The 13,918-nt window shown below is 39.7% G+C and overlaps 1 protein-coding gene across 1 annotated transcript in view; it reads left to right on the top strand.

Annotated features, from left to right (window-relative positions):
- The first annotated feature begins 5,301 nt into the window (after positions 1–5,301).
- Positions 5,302–13,918, top strand: part of LOC115165675 (spermatogenesis-associated serine-rich protein 2) — a 32,047-nt gene continuing 23,430 nt past the window's right edge. Inside the window, exons 1-2 of the mRNA XM_029718949.1 lie at positions 5,302–5,419; positions 11,137–11,462. Coding sequence (XP_029574809.1) covers positions 11,438–11,462 — 25 coding nt within the window. The 5' untranslated portion in view covers positions 5,302–5,419; positions 11,137–11,437. The remainder of the gene's footprint in view (positions 5,420–11,136; positions 11,463–13,918) is intronic.

Here is a 13,918-nt window from a genome sequence, read left to right as displayed (position 1 = left end):
TACAGTGTAGACATTGTTAATGTTGTAAATGACTATTGTAGCTGGAAACGTCAGATTTGTTTTTATGGAATATCTACATAGGTGTACAGAGGCCCATTATCAGCAAGCATCACTCTTGTGTTCAAATGGCACATTGTGTTAGCTTTTTCAAAAGCTTTTAAAAGGCTAACATACTGTAAGTGTATATGACAGATGAGATCAATAATACATTACATATTTTGGCTCCTCTTTCCTATTCAATGCATTTAAAAAGTATTATTGTGATGTAATGCTTACTTAATTCAGAATGCATGTGCACTTGAAATTTGGCCATAGAATCAATGACCAGAAAAATACGTATTTTCATTGTCTGTAAATTACATCTTTTTAACTTTCATTCATAATCAAAAATGAACCTGATTACAACATCCGGAAAATAATTATTTTCAATGTCGGGAAAATACATATCTTCACCTTTCATTCAGAACCTAAAATAAACATCACATCAACGTCTGGAAAATACATATTTTAGATGTCTTTTCAACATACTTTTGCTTACTGTGATGTCCCTTGGTTTGGGGGCATGACCCAATAATCAATTTTCTAATTCTTATGTCACCTACGCAATAATGTTGTAGGTAGAGGTGCCTAGGGACAAACTCAATCAAAACCTGTATCAAGGGCTCAAACATGGGGAAATCCCTAATTAACCACTGCCCTCTATAATATGTGGAGTATTGGATAGGTGAAACATTCACCTTGTTCGTCTATCAGACGACATAGTGGACGTGGAGCATTGATCCAGGATACTCTCATATCTCGCTAAGTGCATAGGGGTAGACATCCTAGGCTATCCATAACAATATTGATGAGCATCAATTCCTACCTCGCGTAGGTGCCATTGGTAGGCATTTCCACATTTGGGAAAAAGTCCGTCCTCCACCCTCTCCTTCGTAACCCGGAAACTGATAAGTGGTCGAGGAATGTTAATTTGTTAGTAGAAGAACAGAAGAGTATTCTCCCCTCCTCGATATCCACATTTCATCAAGGACAATCGTGTGTATCCTATTCTACCAGAGTCCTTCATGGAAATTTTGAAATTGGACACACCCCCTTTGCTTCAGCTTCTGTTTTGTCAAAGGGGGAAAAATCATGCACACATTTAAAACATCATGCTGCTTATTGTTTTATCTATAAAATATCTTGCACAACTAACTTATTTTTACCAGTTTACATAGTTATTTTGGGAGTGGAAAAGGAGTCTCATTTCATACAAGCGTATTTTCATCCACGGTCTCTCACCACCTCTCCTCAATTACCTTTGACCTTTTTCAAAAGGAGGCAAGAGGAGAGAGGACGCAGGAGTTCAGCCAGTCCACGTGAGAAATGGCCCAGGGATTGGTGTAAGGGACCAGGACACTTTTCACACCATTTCCATTTCCACCAGTAGACTCTGCTGTACATCATGGTGTGCGTACATTTAAGCGTGCAAAGTTGCAGAGCTGCGAAGAAAAAGCCATATCTCAGACTGGCCAATAAAAATAAAAGATTAAGATGGGCAAAAGAACACAGACCCTGGACAGAGGAACTCTGCCTAGAAGGCCAGTATCTCAGAGTCACCTCTTCACTGTTAATGTTGAGACTGGTGTTTTGCGGGTACTATTTCATGAAGTTGCCAGTTGAGGACTTGTGAGGTGTCTGTTTCTCAAATTAGACACTAATGTATGTGTCCTCCTGCTCAGTTGTGCACCGGGGCCCCCCACTCTTTCTATTCTGGTTAGAGCCTGTTTGCGCTGTTCTGTGAAGGGAGTAGTACACAGCATTGTACGAGATCTTCAGTTTTTTGGAAATTTCTCGCATAGAATAGCCTCCATTTCTCAGAACAAGAATAGACTGATGAGTTTCAGAAGAAAGGTCTTTGTTTCTGGCCATTTTGAGCCTGTAATCGAACCCACAAATGCTGATGCTCCAGATACTCATCTCGTCTAAAGAAGGCCTGTTTTATTGCTTCTTTAATCAGAACAACAGTTTCAGCTGTGCTAACATAATTGCAAAAGGGTTTTCTAATGATCTATTAGCTAATCCAAGTTTATCATTTTAAACTGGCAGTGATGATGATCAACCTACAGAATTAACCAACGGACCACTTCAACTACAGAAACATCTTCAGTAACAGAAAGAAACATTTGTTTGTTGCTATGACTGTGATATTTTTGTTAATCTACCTTAGTTGAACGTACTGACTGTTATTCGCTCTGGATAAGAGCGTCTGCTAAATGAGTAAAATGTAAATGTACTAAATAAATAAAAATGCAATGCATGCTGGGTATTTTCATGCGCTCCGCCCCAAACAAGTGCAAATTTGGGCGGTCCAGACCAAATATGAACGAATCATAGACGTCTAGGCTATATTTCACAAGTTTGAACAGCACAGTACAGTAGACTTTAATTCAGTAGAGCAGAGTTTAATTTAGTACAGTTTAGTTCAGTAGACTAGAGTAAAGTAGGGTACAATACAGTGCATTATACTGTACTGTACTGAACTGTACTTTACTGTATTGTACTATACTCTACTTTTCTGACAGTTACACACATCAGTACATATATGTCTGTGTAAGAGTTATTTAGATCAGGTAGGGGAGAGGTGTAGTGCTGTGAGGTATTTTTTTGTTTTTTAAAGCAAATTTAGTGATTTGCTTTGGTAATTTGAAGTGGAAGGGAGTTGCATGCGATAGTGGCTCTATATATAATCCTTTGCGTTGCATTGAATTTGTTCTGGATTTGGGGACTGAAGAGACCCCTGGTGGAATGTCTGGTGAGGTAAGTAAGCTCTTGACATTTTCCACATTTTGTTGTTACAGCCTGAATTTAAAATGGATTCAATTTAGTTTGTTTTTTGTCATTGACCTACACACAATACAACATGTCAACGTGGAATTATGTTTTTCAAACTTTTTTACAGCTAAAATGAAAAGCTGAAATGTATTGAGTCAGTAAGTATTCAACCCCTTTCTTATGGCAAGCCTAAATAAGTTCAGGAGTAAAAATGTGCATAAGTCACATACGTTGTGTTTAACATGATTTTTGAATGACTACCTCATCTCTGTACCCCACATATACAATTATCTGTAAGGTCCCTCAGTTGAGCAGTACATTTTAAACACAGATTCAACTTCAATAAGAAGACATTGAATATCCCTTTGAACATGGTGAAGTTATTAATTACACTTTTGGATGGTGTATCAATACACCCAGTCACTACAAAGATCCAGGTGTCCTTCCTAACTCAGTTGCGAAAGAGGAAGGAAACCGCTCAGGGATTTCACAATGTGGCGAATGGTGACTAAAACAATTACAGAGTTTAATGGCTGTGATAGGAGAAACTTGAGGATGGATCAACAACATTGCAGTCACTCCACAATACTAACCTAATTAACAAAGTGAATAGAAGGAAGCATGTACAGAATAAAAATATTTAAAAACTGCAAAGCAATAAACTTTATGTCCAGAATACAAAGTGTTATGTTTGAGGCAAATCCAATCCAACACATTACTAAGTACCACTCTTCATATTTCCAAGCATAGTGGTGGCTGCGTCATGTTATGGGTATGCTTGTAATCGTTAAGTCCTGTGAGTTTTTCAGGATAAAAAAATGGAATGAAGCTAAGCACAGGCAAAATCTTAGAGGAAAACCTGGTTCAGTCGGCCTCCCACCAGACACAAAGAAAATTCACCTTTCAGCAGGACAAAAACCTAAAACACAAGGCCAAATCTACACTGGAGTTGCTTACCAAGAAGACAGTGAATGTTCCTGAGTGGCCGAGTTACAGACTTGATTTAAATCTACTTGAAAATCTATTGCAAGAACTGAAAATGATTGTCTAGCAATGATCAACAACCAAATTGACAGAGCTTGAAGAATTTTGACAAGAATAATGGGCAAATGTTGCACAATCCAGGTGTGGAAAGCTCTTAGAGACTTACCCAGAAAGACTCACAGCAGTAAACACAACCAAAGGTGCTTCTATAAAGTATTGACTCAGGAGTGTGAATAGTTATGTAAATGAGATATTTCTGTATTTAATTTTACAAAAAAAAAATTCAGGCTGTAACAACAAAATGTGGAATAAGTCAAGCGGTATGAATACTTCAAATCAAATTTTATTGGTCACATACACATGGCTAGCAGATGTTAATGCGAGTGTTGCGAAATGCTTGTACTTCCTGAAGACATTGTCAGTCAGCCTAGCTGTCATAGATATATGTAAATTGATTATACAAACAATTTGGAATTTTGAACACAATATTTCCACAAAAACAAGAATTGATTCAGTCAATCTCTCCTCTACTTTGCGCTGAGAGAGACTGGCTACATTGAAGGGCTAACTCTCTGTTCTGGGCCAGCTGCAGCTTTTCTAGGTCCTTTGCAGCACTTGACCATATCACCAGGTAATAGCTATGCTTAGATAAAACTAGAGCTTACAGGACTTGTTTCATTGAGCAGCCATCACTAGCTCTCCCTCTGTCTACATCGGGTTTTACAATCCTATAATCTGCACAGGCCTACGTGCCGGAAATCTGGAATGTACCTTGTTACATCTCAGGGACCAGTGTGACATAATAATCTTATCTTCTACAATGTGTGTGACAATCAGTCTGGAACACACCCTGCCTGGGATAGGTCTTTGCGGTGCTCAAAACATCAATGACTCTGAAAAGTTATAATATAGTCAAGACTATTGACACATAAAGATAGTATTTTCCATCTCCTAGAAATGATCAAGAATACATGTGTTGATCATTTCAATTATTTACAAAACATCTTAAATCAAGCCTGAATAAACGAATTAACTTTGTCCAAAGGTTATTTTGGCATGTGTGACGTGCATGACCAATTTCAGTCTGTTCAGGAGTGATGATGTGGAAGATGGGTTTCCACTAGTTATCACAGACCACAAAGTCAAAATTGGCTATATATTTATTATATATTTTTGTAAATGAGCTTTTTATGGTTTAGGTTAAAAATCAAGTTTTAACAAGATAAATTGTAGAAATAGGCTGGTTTTATGACACTGTGGCTGTTATTACGAGTGACGACCAGATAGATGTGCCTGTCTGAGACCGTGAACAGTGTAATTGCAGACCACAATTACGTTTTTTTTCCTGATATCGGCGTTTCTTGATGTCAAGTTACACCCATTGATGCTCGCTATTGGTCCATGGCCGTTTCTTTCGCGTTGGGGGGGACAACAGTTGTTGACAACTGTAGCTAAACCTAACCAACATCATTTTCTAACCTGCAACATTGTTATCTTAACGCCCATTTCAAGAAACGCCCCCGAATTGCGGTCTGCAGTTAGACCATATTGGAGAGGCCGGGAAAATATTGGGGAGTGGAGAACACAGACGACTGGTAACGTTGCAGAAAAAGACACCAAGGTAGGAGCTTAATCACTCCAAAATATAAATGTAATATTGTATAGCTAGCTGACAATCTTGGCTATTAAGTTAATAAACAGACCCAGTTAGCTAGCTTGCTGTGTGTCAAACTGGAGAGACAATTGCGTTAGCTAGCATTGTCAATGAAACTAGCTAACAACGTAACTAGCTAACGTAGCTGCTGAGTTGATGAAGAATGCAGTGATACGCGGCGACTACACTGCAGTCTCGGGGGGGTTTTGAAAATATTTACATTTAGATAGCTAGCTAATCCAGTAAAGCAATAACTACCTACCTAACATTTAATTTAGGATTTGCACATTTATAACGTTATTTTAAAGCGAGAATAGTAGCTAGTTCGCTACTAGCTAACGTTAGGTGGTCTCTAGCCCTAACTATGTAACGCATTACCTAGCGACATTCCGTAGGTATGGTGGTACCCGGTCAGCTAGTTAGCGAACTAAATAAATGCACAACTGCCAGCAATGCACATAATTAGCTAAGTGAGTTAAAGTAGGTAAGTAGTTTGCAATGCATAAAATGAGACATTGCAAATGGGGTAGGCTAGCCAGGAAAGGCGTAGCTAAGATGCAGTCACATAGATGGTGAAAATGAGTTTTTAGGCAACATTAGCTAACGTTACCTCTTGGGACTTGACTAACTAATTTGTCAGAAATGTTTGCTTTTTTGCTCCCTAGAAGTAGGTAACGTTAGTTTCAGATGGTCTTTTCCAGAAGCTGGCACAGACGAACGTATTACTATTGGGATGCAAAGTATTTTAAAGGGGAAGTTTACCCAAATAACATGTTTCCTTACCTTTCCTGAGAGGTATTGTCTACAAGAGACTAATAGATCAGATTTGTTAACTAAGTGCCTTGCTGTGGCAGCCCACAAAGGAATGTAACAATGGTTTGAGAAGGGATTCAAAAACAAATCAAATGGTTTACTCATTACACGCTATTCATCTCCAAAGTGGTTTGGTTGGTTGGGTCAGTGGGCACGATTACATGCACACAATAATGAGATTGTGGATAGTTAGGTTAATGTAATAGTTTGTATAAAATGTTTACATGCATTGCAAGAATAATGATAGCAATTTATTTTTTAATTCTTTTTTTCACCTTTATTTAACCAGGTAGGCCAGTTGAGAACAAGTTCGCCTTTACAACTACGACCTGGCCAAGATGAAGCAAAGTAGTGCGACACAAACAACAGAGTTACACATGGAATAAACAAACGTACAGTCAATAACACAATAGAGAAGTCTATATACAGTGTGTGCAAATTAATTAAGATTAAGGAGGTAAGGCAATAAATAGGCCATACTGGCGGAATAATTACAATTTAGCAAACACTGGCGTGATAGATGTGCAGAAGATGAATGTGCAAGTAGAGATACTGGGGTGCAAAGAAGCAAAAAACAATATGGGAATGAGGTAGTTGGGTGGGCTATTTACAGATGGACTATGTACAGGTGCAATGATCTGTAAGCTGCTCTGACCGCTGATGCTTAAAGTTAGTGAGGGAGATATGAGTCTCCAGCTTCAGCGATTTTTGCAGTTCGTTCCAGTCATTGGCAGCAGAGAACTGGAAGGAAAGGCGGCCAAACGAGGAGTTGGCTTTGGGGGTGACCAGTGAAATATACCTGTTGGAGCGTGTGCTATGGCTGGGTGCTGCTATGGTGACCAGTGTGCTGAGATAAGGCGGGGCTTTACCTAGCAAAGACTTATAGATGACCTGGAGCCAGTGGGTTTGGCGACGAATATGAAGCGAGGGCCAGCCAACGAGAGCATACAGGTTGCAGTGGTGGGTAGTATATGGGGCTTTGTCGACAAAATGGATGGCACTGTGATAGACTGTATCCAATTTGTTGAGTAGAGTGTTGGAGGCTATTTTGTAAATGACATCGCTGAAGTCAAGGATCAGTAGGATGGTCAGTTTTACGAGGGTTTGTTTGGCAGCATGAGTGAAGGCTGCTTTGTTGCGAAATAGGAAGCCAATTCTAGATTTAATTTTGGATTGGAGATGCTTAATGTGAGTCTGGAAGGAGAGTTTACAGTCTAACCAGACACCTAGGTATTTGTAGTTGTCCACATATTCTAAGTCAGAACCGTCCAGAGTAGTGACGCTGGACAGGCGGGCAGCTGCGGGCAGCGATCGGTTGAAGAGCATGCATTTAAGAGCAGTTGGAGGCCATGGAAGGAGAGTTGTATGGCATTGAAGCTCGTCTGGAGGTTAGTTAACACAGTGTCCAAAGAAGGGCCAGAAGTATACAGAATGGTGTCGTCTGCGTAGAGGTGGATCAGAGAATCACCAGCAGCAAGAGCGACATCATTGCTGTATACAGAGAAAAGAGTCGGCCCAAGAATTGAACCCTGCGGCACCCCCATAGAGACTGCCAGAGGTCCGGACAACAGGCCCTCCGATTTGACACACTGAACTCTATCTGAGAAGTAGTTGGTGAACCAGGCGACGCAGTCATTTGAGAAACCAAGGCTGTTGAGTCTGCTGATAAGAATGTGGTGATTGACAGAGTCGAAAGCCTTGGCCAGGTCGATGAAGACGACTGCACAGTATTGTCTTTTATCGATGGCGGTTATGATATCGTTTAGGACCTTGAGCGTGGCTGAGGTGCACTCATGACCAGCTCAGAAACCAGATTGCATAGCGGAGAAGGTAGAGTGGGATTCGAAATGGTCGATGATCTCTTTGTTAACTTGGCTTTCGAAGACCTTGGAAAGGCAGGGTAGGATAGATATAGGCCTGTAACAGTTTGGGTCTAGAGTGTCTCCCCCTTTGAAGAGGGGGATGGCCGCGGCAGCTTTCCAATCTTTGGGGATCTCAGACGATACGAAAGAGGTTGAACAGGCTAGTAATAGGGGTTGCAACAATTGCGGTGGATAATTTTAGAGGGTCCAGATTGTCTAGCCCAGCTGATTTGTAAGGGTCCACATTTTGCAGTGCTTCCAGAACATCAGCTATCTAGATTTGGGTGAAGGAGAAATGGGGGAGGCTTGGGCAAGTTGCTGTGTAGGGTGCAGAGCTGTTGACCGGGGTAGGGGTAGCCAGGTGGAAAGCATGGCCAGCTGTAGAAAAATGCTTATTGATATTCTCGATTATCGTAGATGCAGTGGGCAGCTGGGAGGAGGTGCTCTTATTCTCCATGGACTTTACAGTGTCCCAAAACGTAGAATAATAATCATGTTTACATGGACACCTCTGAAATCAGGCTACTGATGATGGGACTTTTGATAAATGCAGAAAATTGCCAATCAAAATAAACTTTATGCCACAGTGACCATGTTATTTTTGCGAATACTTTTTGATTCTGAGTTTGGACATTAGGTTTGTATGTGAAAACTATAAGATGCATACCTAAAAATCTTCACTTCATTCCCGCATAAGAGGGAGGCTTGCGCTACTGGAACTCCAATTAAGCTGTTTACATGTTCTAATAATTTGAAAGATTGATCAGTAAACCAAGTGTTTTAATCGGTGTATGCTTACTTTGATTATTACCTTAAGCCAATTAAGATAAGCAGAGTAAGGTGTTTACATGACTAATGCCATACTCTGCCAGTCAGTTGAATATCGATTTATTAGTTTTTTTGCTCTGTGTATTTCGATTATACAGAGCAAACTTAAAAAGCTGTCCAGATTCCAAACAAAATAATTTTCTAAATTTATTAGGCCTATTCATAAGGAAGCACACAGCCTGGCATCATTTAGTCTCATGTGGTATAATTTGTAGTCTCTGCAGTCCTAACAACGTTGATCAACACAGGGCTACACTTTTTACATGAGGCCAAATTTCCAGATTGTGCCCTTTATCTGTGTGTTTTGTGAATCAAGACCCTGCAGCACTGATTGAACTACAATGCTGTTCACAAGACAGTGGGTTGCCAACATCTTGTGTGATGACCCTTGTGAATTTGGCTCAAGCTTCTAAAGGACATCTTATTACAGTTTCATAAATTTGCTAGTCTAAAATTCTTCCGTTTTTAGAATCGAGGCCAATTAATATAATTTTTATTGCCTGGTCCTATTCAGTGTTTTGCCTAAATCAACACATGGTGTGTAACCTACTAGCACCATCCCTCTTGATAAACACAATGCGTCCATGTCTTGGCTTACTTGTTGACAGTGCTTATGGTTTGACGTGTTTAAAGGTGTGGTGGCATGCTATGAAATGAGTGCCGGACGGTGACATGAAGGGATAATGAAAAGGGTGTGGGTTTGCATAGTTTAAGTTTCCCTTTCCAGGACTGCTGAGTCAAATGGAAACCTAAGTGGGAAACAGCTGGCCCATAAATGACTCCACAGTTTGCTCAGGGTGGTGTTCAAGGTTCTCAAGAACTTGGCATGATCAAACTAATTATGGACATGGCGTCTGTCAGCAAGTTAACTTGGCATATTGGCTAGTGTCAATATGTATTGCTAAAACGTCATTGTGACGTAAGCTATCTGTATGTCTGATTTTTGGAAAATCCTAACTACCTACTTTGCTCTAATACAAATTCAACATGATCTCAGAGAGTACGTTTACATTCACACTAATTCAATATTAAATTGATTATGGCAAATGGCCGAGTATGACGTTAGTCACGTAAACGCCTTACTCTGCTTATCTTAATCAGCTTAAGGATAAAATCGAAGTAAGCATACGCCGATTAAAACACCTGTTTTTCTGAGCGATCTTTCTAATTATTAGGACCTTAATCAGCGTTCCAGAAGTGTATTTGATCTGCACATGTGCCTGCACCGGCAGCACATTCCTTCCTCTAATGGCCATAGTGAAGTGAGTTCAGGAAAAAAAAAAAAAACTCTAGGTATGCATCTTAGAAATAGTTTTCACATGCAAACTTTATATGTCCAACTCGGAATCAAATAGGCTTCGCAAAAATAACATGGTAGCTGTGGTAGGACGTTTATTTTGATGAGTGATTTTCTACATTTATTTAAGTCCCATCAGCCTGATTTCAGATGTGTCCATGTAGACAGGATTATTGGAGAAATCGTTCATCTTCCAAAGCATGGAAACGTTTTTAACTATTATTAATCTGACTATCCACAATCCTATTATTGAGTGCATGTAACTGTACTCAAAGATTTGTAGGCCTTCATATGATTTGTTTTGGGGGGTTTAACAGTTTAATTGTTATTAGTTTAGTTAAATTATTTAAAAACTGCATCACATGCCGCATGTCTATGTCAGGTTTAATTCACCCAGAGGAACTAAACTAAATCATGATTAAAAGGTTTCTTCGCTGTGCGTTTTAGCAAAACTGAAAATATGCTGCTGCCATGTACAATATTGAGTCCAGAGTGTCTAGAAGGATGTCCCAGACTGAGTAATTTATTTAAATCTGTTTTTCATCAAGTTTTATGACTTCTGAGCAAAGGAATAGTTTTTTGTGAACGTGCATGACTATTTCCAGTGCTAGACAATGCACATGCATTGTCGTCTACATTTCAAGGCATTTTCCCTAATAGTCTAGTTATAGACTTGACAGCACCAATGTAATAGTTCTTCTCTGAATATGCTAAATGTTACAACCATTTTATTTTGTGTGCATTTGTTGGGTCAAGATTAATTATGAACTACTAGTTTTTTTTTCTGTCTGTTCACTTAGGTCATCTCATGCAACTCTTTCTAATCCTCTCTGCTTATGACATCAACCCAAGACAGTAACCTTATTTCTGTCTCATTTTTTAAGAATTGGATCAACTTTGGGGAGAACGGAGAAGAAAAGTGGTGGAGGCCTGATCTGCCCCTGCCTCCTCCAACCCCTCCCACTGCCAGATTTGTGAGCCTTTGTTGGCATCCTGTCTGAGGGGAAATCAAGGAGGAACATTTCTACACATGAAGAGCTGAAGTCTCCATTTAGGAAACTAGTTCAAACTGAATATCTGGAAAATAGTTTTTATTGATTTGTTTTTGACTTGAAGAGCTGTACTGTGGGGAACGTATCAGCTGTGACCTACTTACTCTACTTTTTGGACTAGTGGAGTTACAACATGGCGAAGAAAAACAGCCAGAAGGGTATGTATGCTGTCATTCGTCTCTGCTATTTGTTTTTAAAAACAGATAAACTAGCATTGAAAATGCTATAACCAGTGTTAGAATGCATTTTAATGTTGCATTATGTAACTTTTTGGGCGACCCCCGGCCAAATTCACATAGACATTTTAGTTATAGATTTTTCATTGAAAGCAAGTCTAAGAAGCGGTAGATCTGTTCTATGTTCGCTGTTTCTATGCTTCCCATTAAGTTTTGTCTTTGCGTCTTTTAGTTTTGTACACCAGCTGAAAATACAATATTTTTGATTATGGAAAATATATTTCACAGCGGTTTAGATGGTACAATGATGATCTCCACTATACTTGCTTCTTTTGTCACAAACTGAAATTAGGCAAAGTATTAGAATTTTAGCAACCAGGAAATGGTGGAGAGATTTCTGCATTGTGCACCATTAAATGTGTGAAGCTGATTCTCAAAGACACTTAAGTCAATCGGGACACATTTGTATAGGCCCTCCCTTGACCTAGTGATTGTGTCCTCCTAAATAAGTATTTGTAAATGGTGGAAGTTTCATCTGCTGCTCTAACTTGTGTTGCTGTATCTCCCTGCAAGAAGCAGTAGCCTAGCCCTAGATATGTTTGAACATGTCATCTCCTTGTCATGCCAAACATTGATTGGCACATCATCTGACAAGGAGTTGATACGATAGCACACAGAGCTGGCATCAGGTTAAATAAGCAGCACTCGACAAATTGATATGCAATTTAGTCAAGTGGGTCTGTTTAGGCCATACACTCATCTCATAGTAGGCCGGAGAAACCTGTTTTGGTGATTTCTGGTAGGCCTATATCATCAAAATAAATCAATCACAGCACGTTTTTGGAGTCATGTTTATGCGCTGTTGAAACTACCACAACTCAATCACATGGAAACTGGATATATTTTTACATCACTGGTTAGAGGACAACCTGCAGAACAGTCAGGTACTTTTTGGAATGTTGCATTTTGATACGGGGGCCACCAGAACAGAAACACTAATGAAACGCTTTTGTCAATCCCTCCTTTCGATTATCCCGTTGAAATCAATTACGCAATAGGGGGGAGATGAGGTTGCACATCCTGTTAAAACTAACACAGCTACAAAACCACAAGGAATCTGGGAACAATGTGTACATCACTGGTTAGAGGACCATTTCAAAGAAGACTGCTAGCTACATGTTGAAGTGTTGCATTTTTTTTCAAGTGGGTCTCCAATGCGGTAAGTATAGCATAACATTTTTCTGTTAATCACTTCCATGGATATCACGCTGAAATCAATAGAACAGGGGGCAAACGTTTGGGGTGTAGTGCTGTTTAAACTAACGCTATTCAAAGGCCACACGGAAACTTGGAATAACCTATACATGGTTGGTTAGAAGCCTTCTATAAATTCTATCGATATTTTGGAATGGGGGATGTTGATTTCGTGAAGCTGCCATCACGGAAAAGGGAACAAACTACTTTTTCTCTTAGTTAACTTCAACGAATCACGACCCGCCATACGATATGAAGTGACTACGGTTGGCTGCTATGTAAGTGAATGTTTGACTTTGAAATCTGTGTATTTGTGTGTGGCCAGCGACTTTTTATAGAGACCATCATGAATTATGAACAAATCAATAGTACACAAGATATTGATCTGCTTTAAGCAATTGATCTTGTCATTGTGTTAACTATAAACCTTTGTAGTAACATCACCAATCTGAGGTAAAAAGCATGTGTAATCCCCCCCCCCCCCCCCCCCCCCCCCCCACATCAGCTTGTGTAATGTAGTAACACCTACTGTCCACATCAATGGAAAGTAGAGTAATTATACATTAATTAGATATGGCAAGATAATTATATCTTAATTTACATTTTAGTCATTTAGCAGACACTGTTCTGCAGAGCGTCTTAGTTAGTGCATTCATCTTTAAGATAGATAGCTAGGTGGTACAACCACATATCTCAGTTCCTCTTGCTGCTCCATAGGCAAATACCTTGGTCTTGAAGTGGATGCAAGCTTTGACTGGAAGCCAGTGAAGTGTGCAGAAGAGCTGGGTGACATGGAAGGTTGAACACCAGGCGGGCTGCAGCATTTTGGATACGTTTCAGGGGTTGATTTTAAATAAAGCAATCGCGTTTTTTTCTTTTTACCCCAATCACATTTAACTATTTAGAGATGGGTTTTTTTCTGTAGAATTTAACCAGGTGCTCTAGAAGAGCGTCCATAGGGGATGTGCAGCAGGCTGAACGTTTGACGTCCCTACTCAAAGCTATGAACTCCTGGCAAATTTCGATTTTAATATCTTGAGGTTGCATGGTGGAAGTCCATCAGATTTTCCTGCTCTACTATTGTACTGTAGACAAAGAAAACATTGACCGTCTCAGACCAAACATCGTTGCCACTGCTGCTTTTGGCCAGAACCGCTTTTGGAAAGGATACATTCAAAGACATC

Source organism: Salmo trutta, chromosome 28, assembly GCF_901001165.1.
Source record: "Salmo trutta chromosome 28, fSalTru1.1, whole genome shotgun sequence".
Lineage (NCBI taxonomy): Eukaryota > Metazoa > Chordata > Actinopteri > Salmoniformes > Salmonidae > Salmo > Salmo trutta.
Note: the sequence above shows the minus strand (reverse complement) of the source record. Positions and strands in the feature narration are given on the sequence as shown.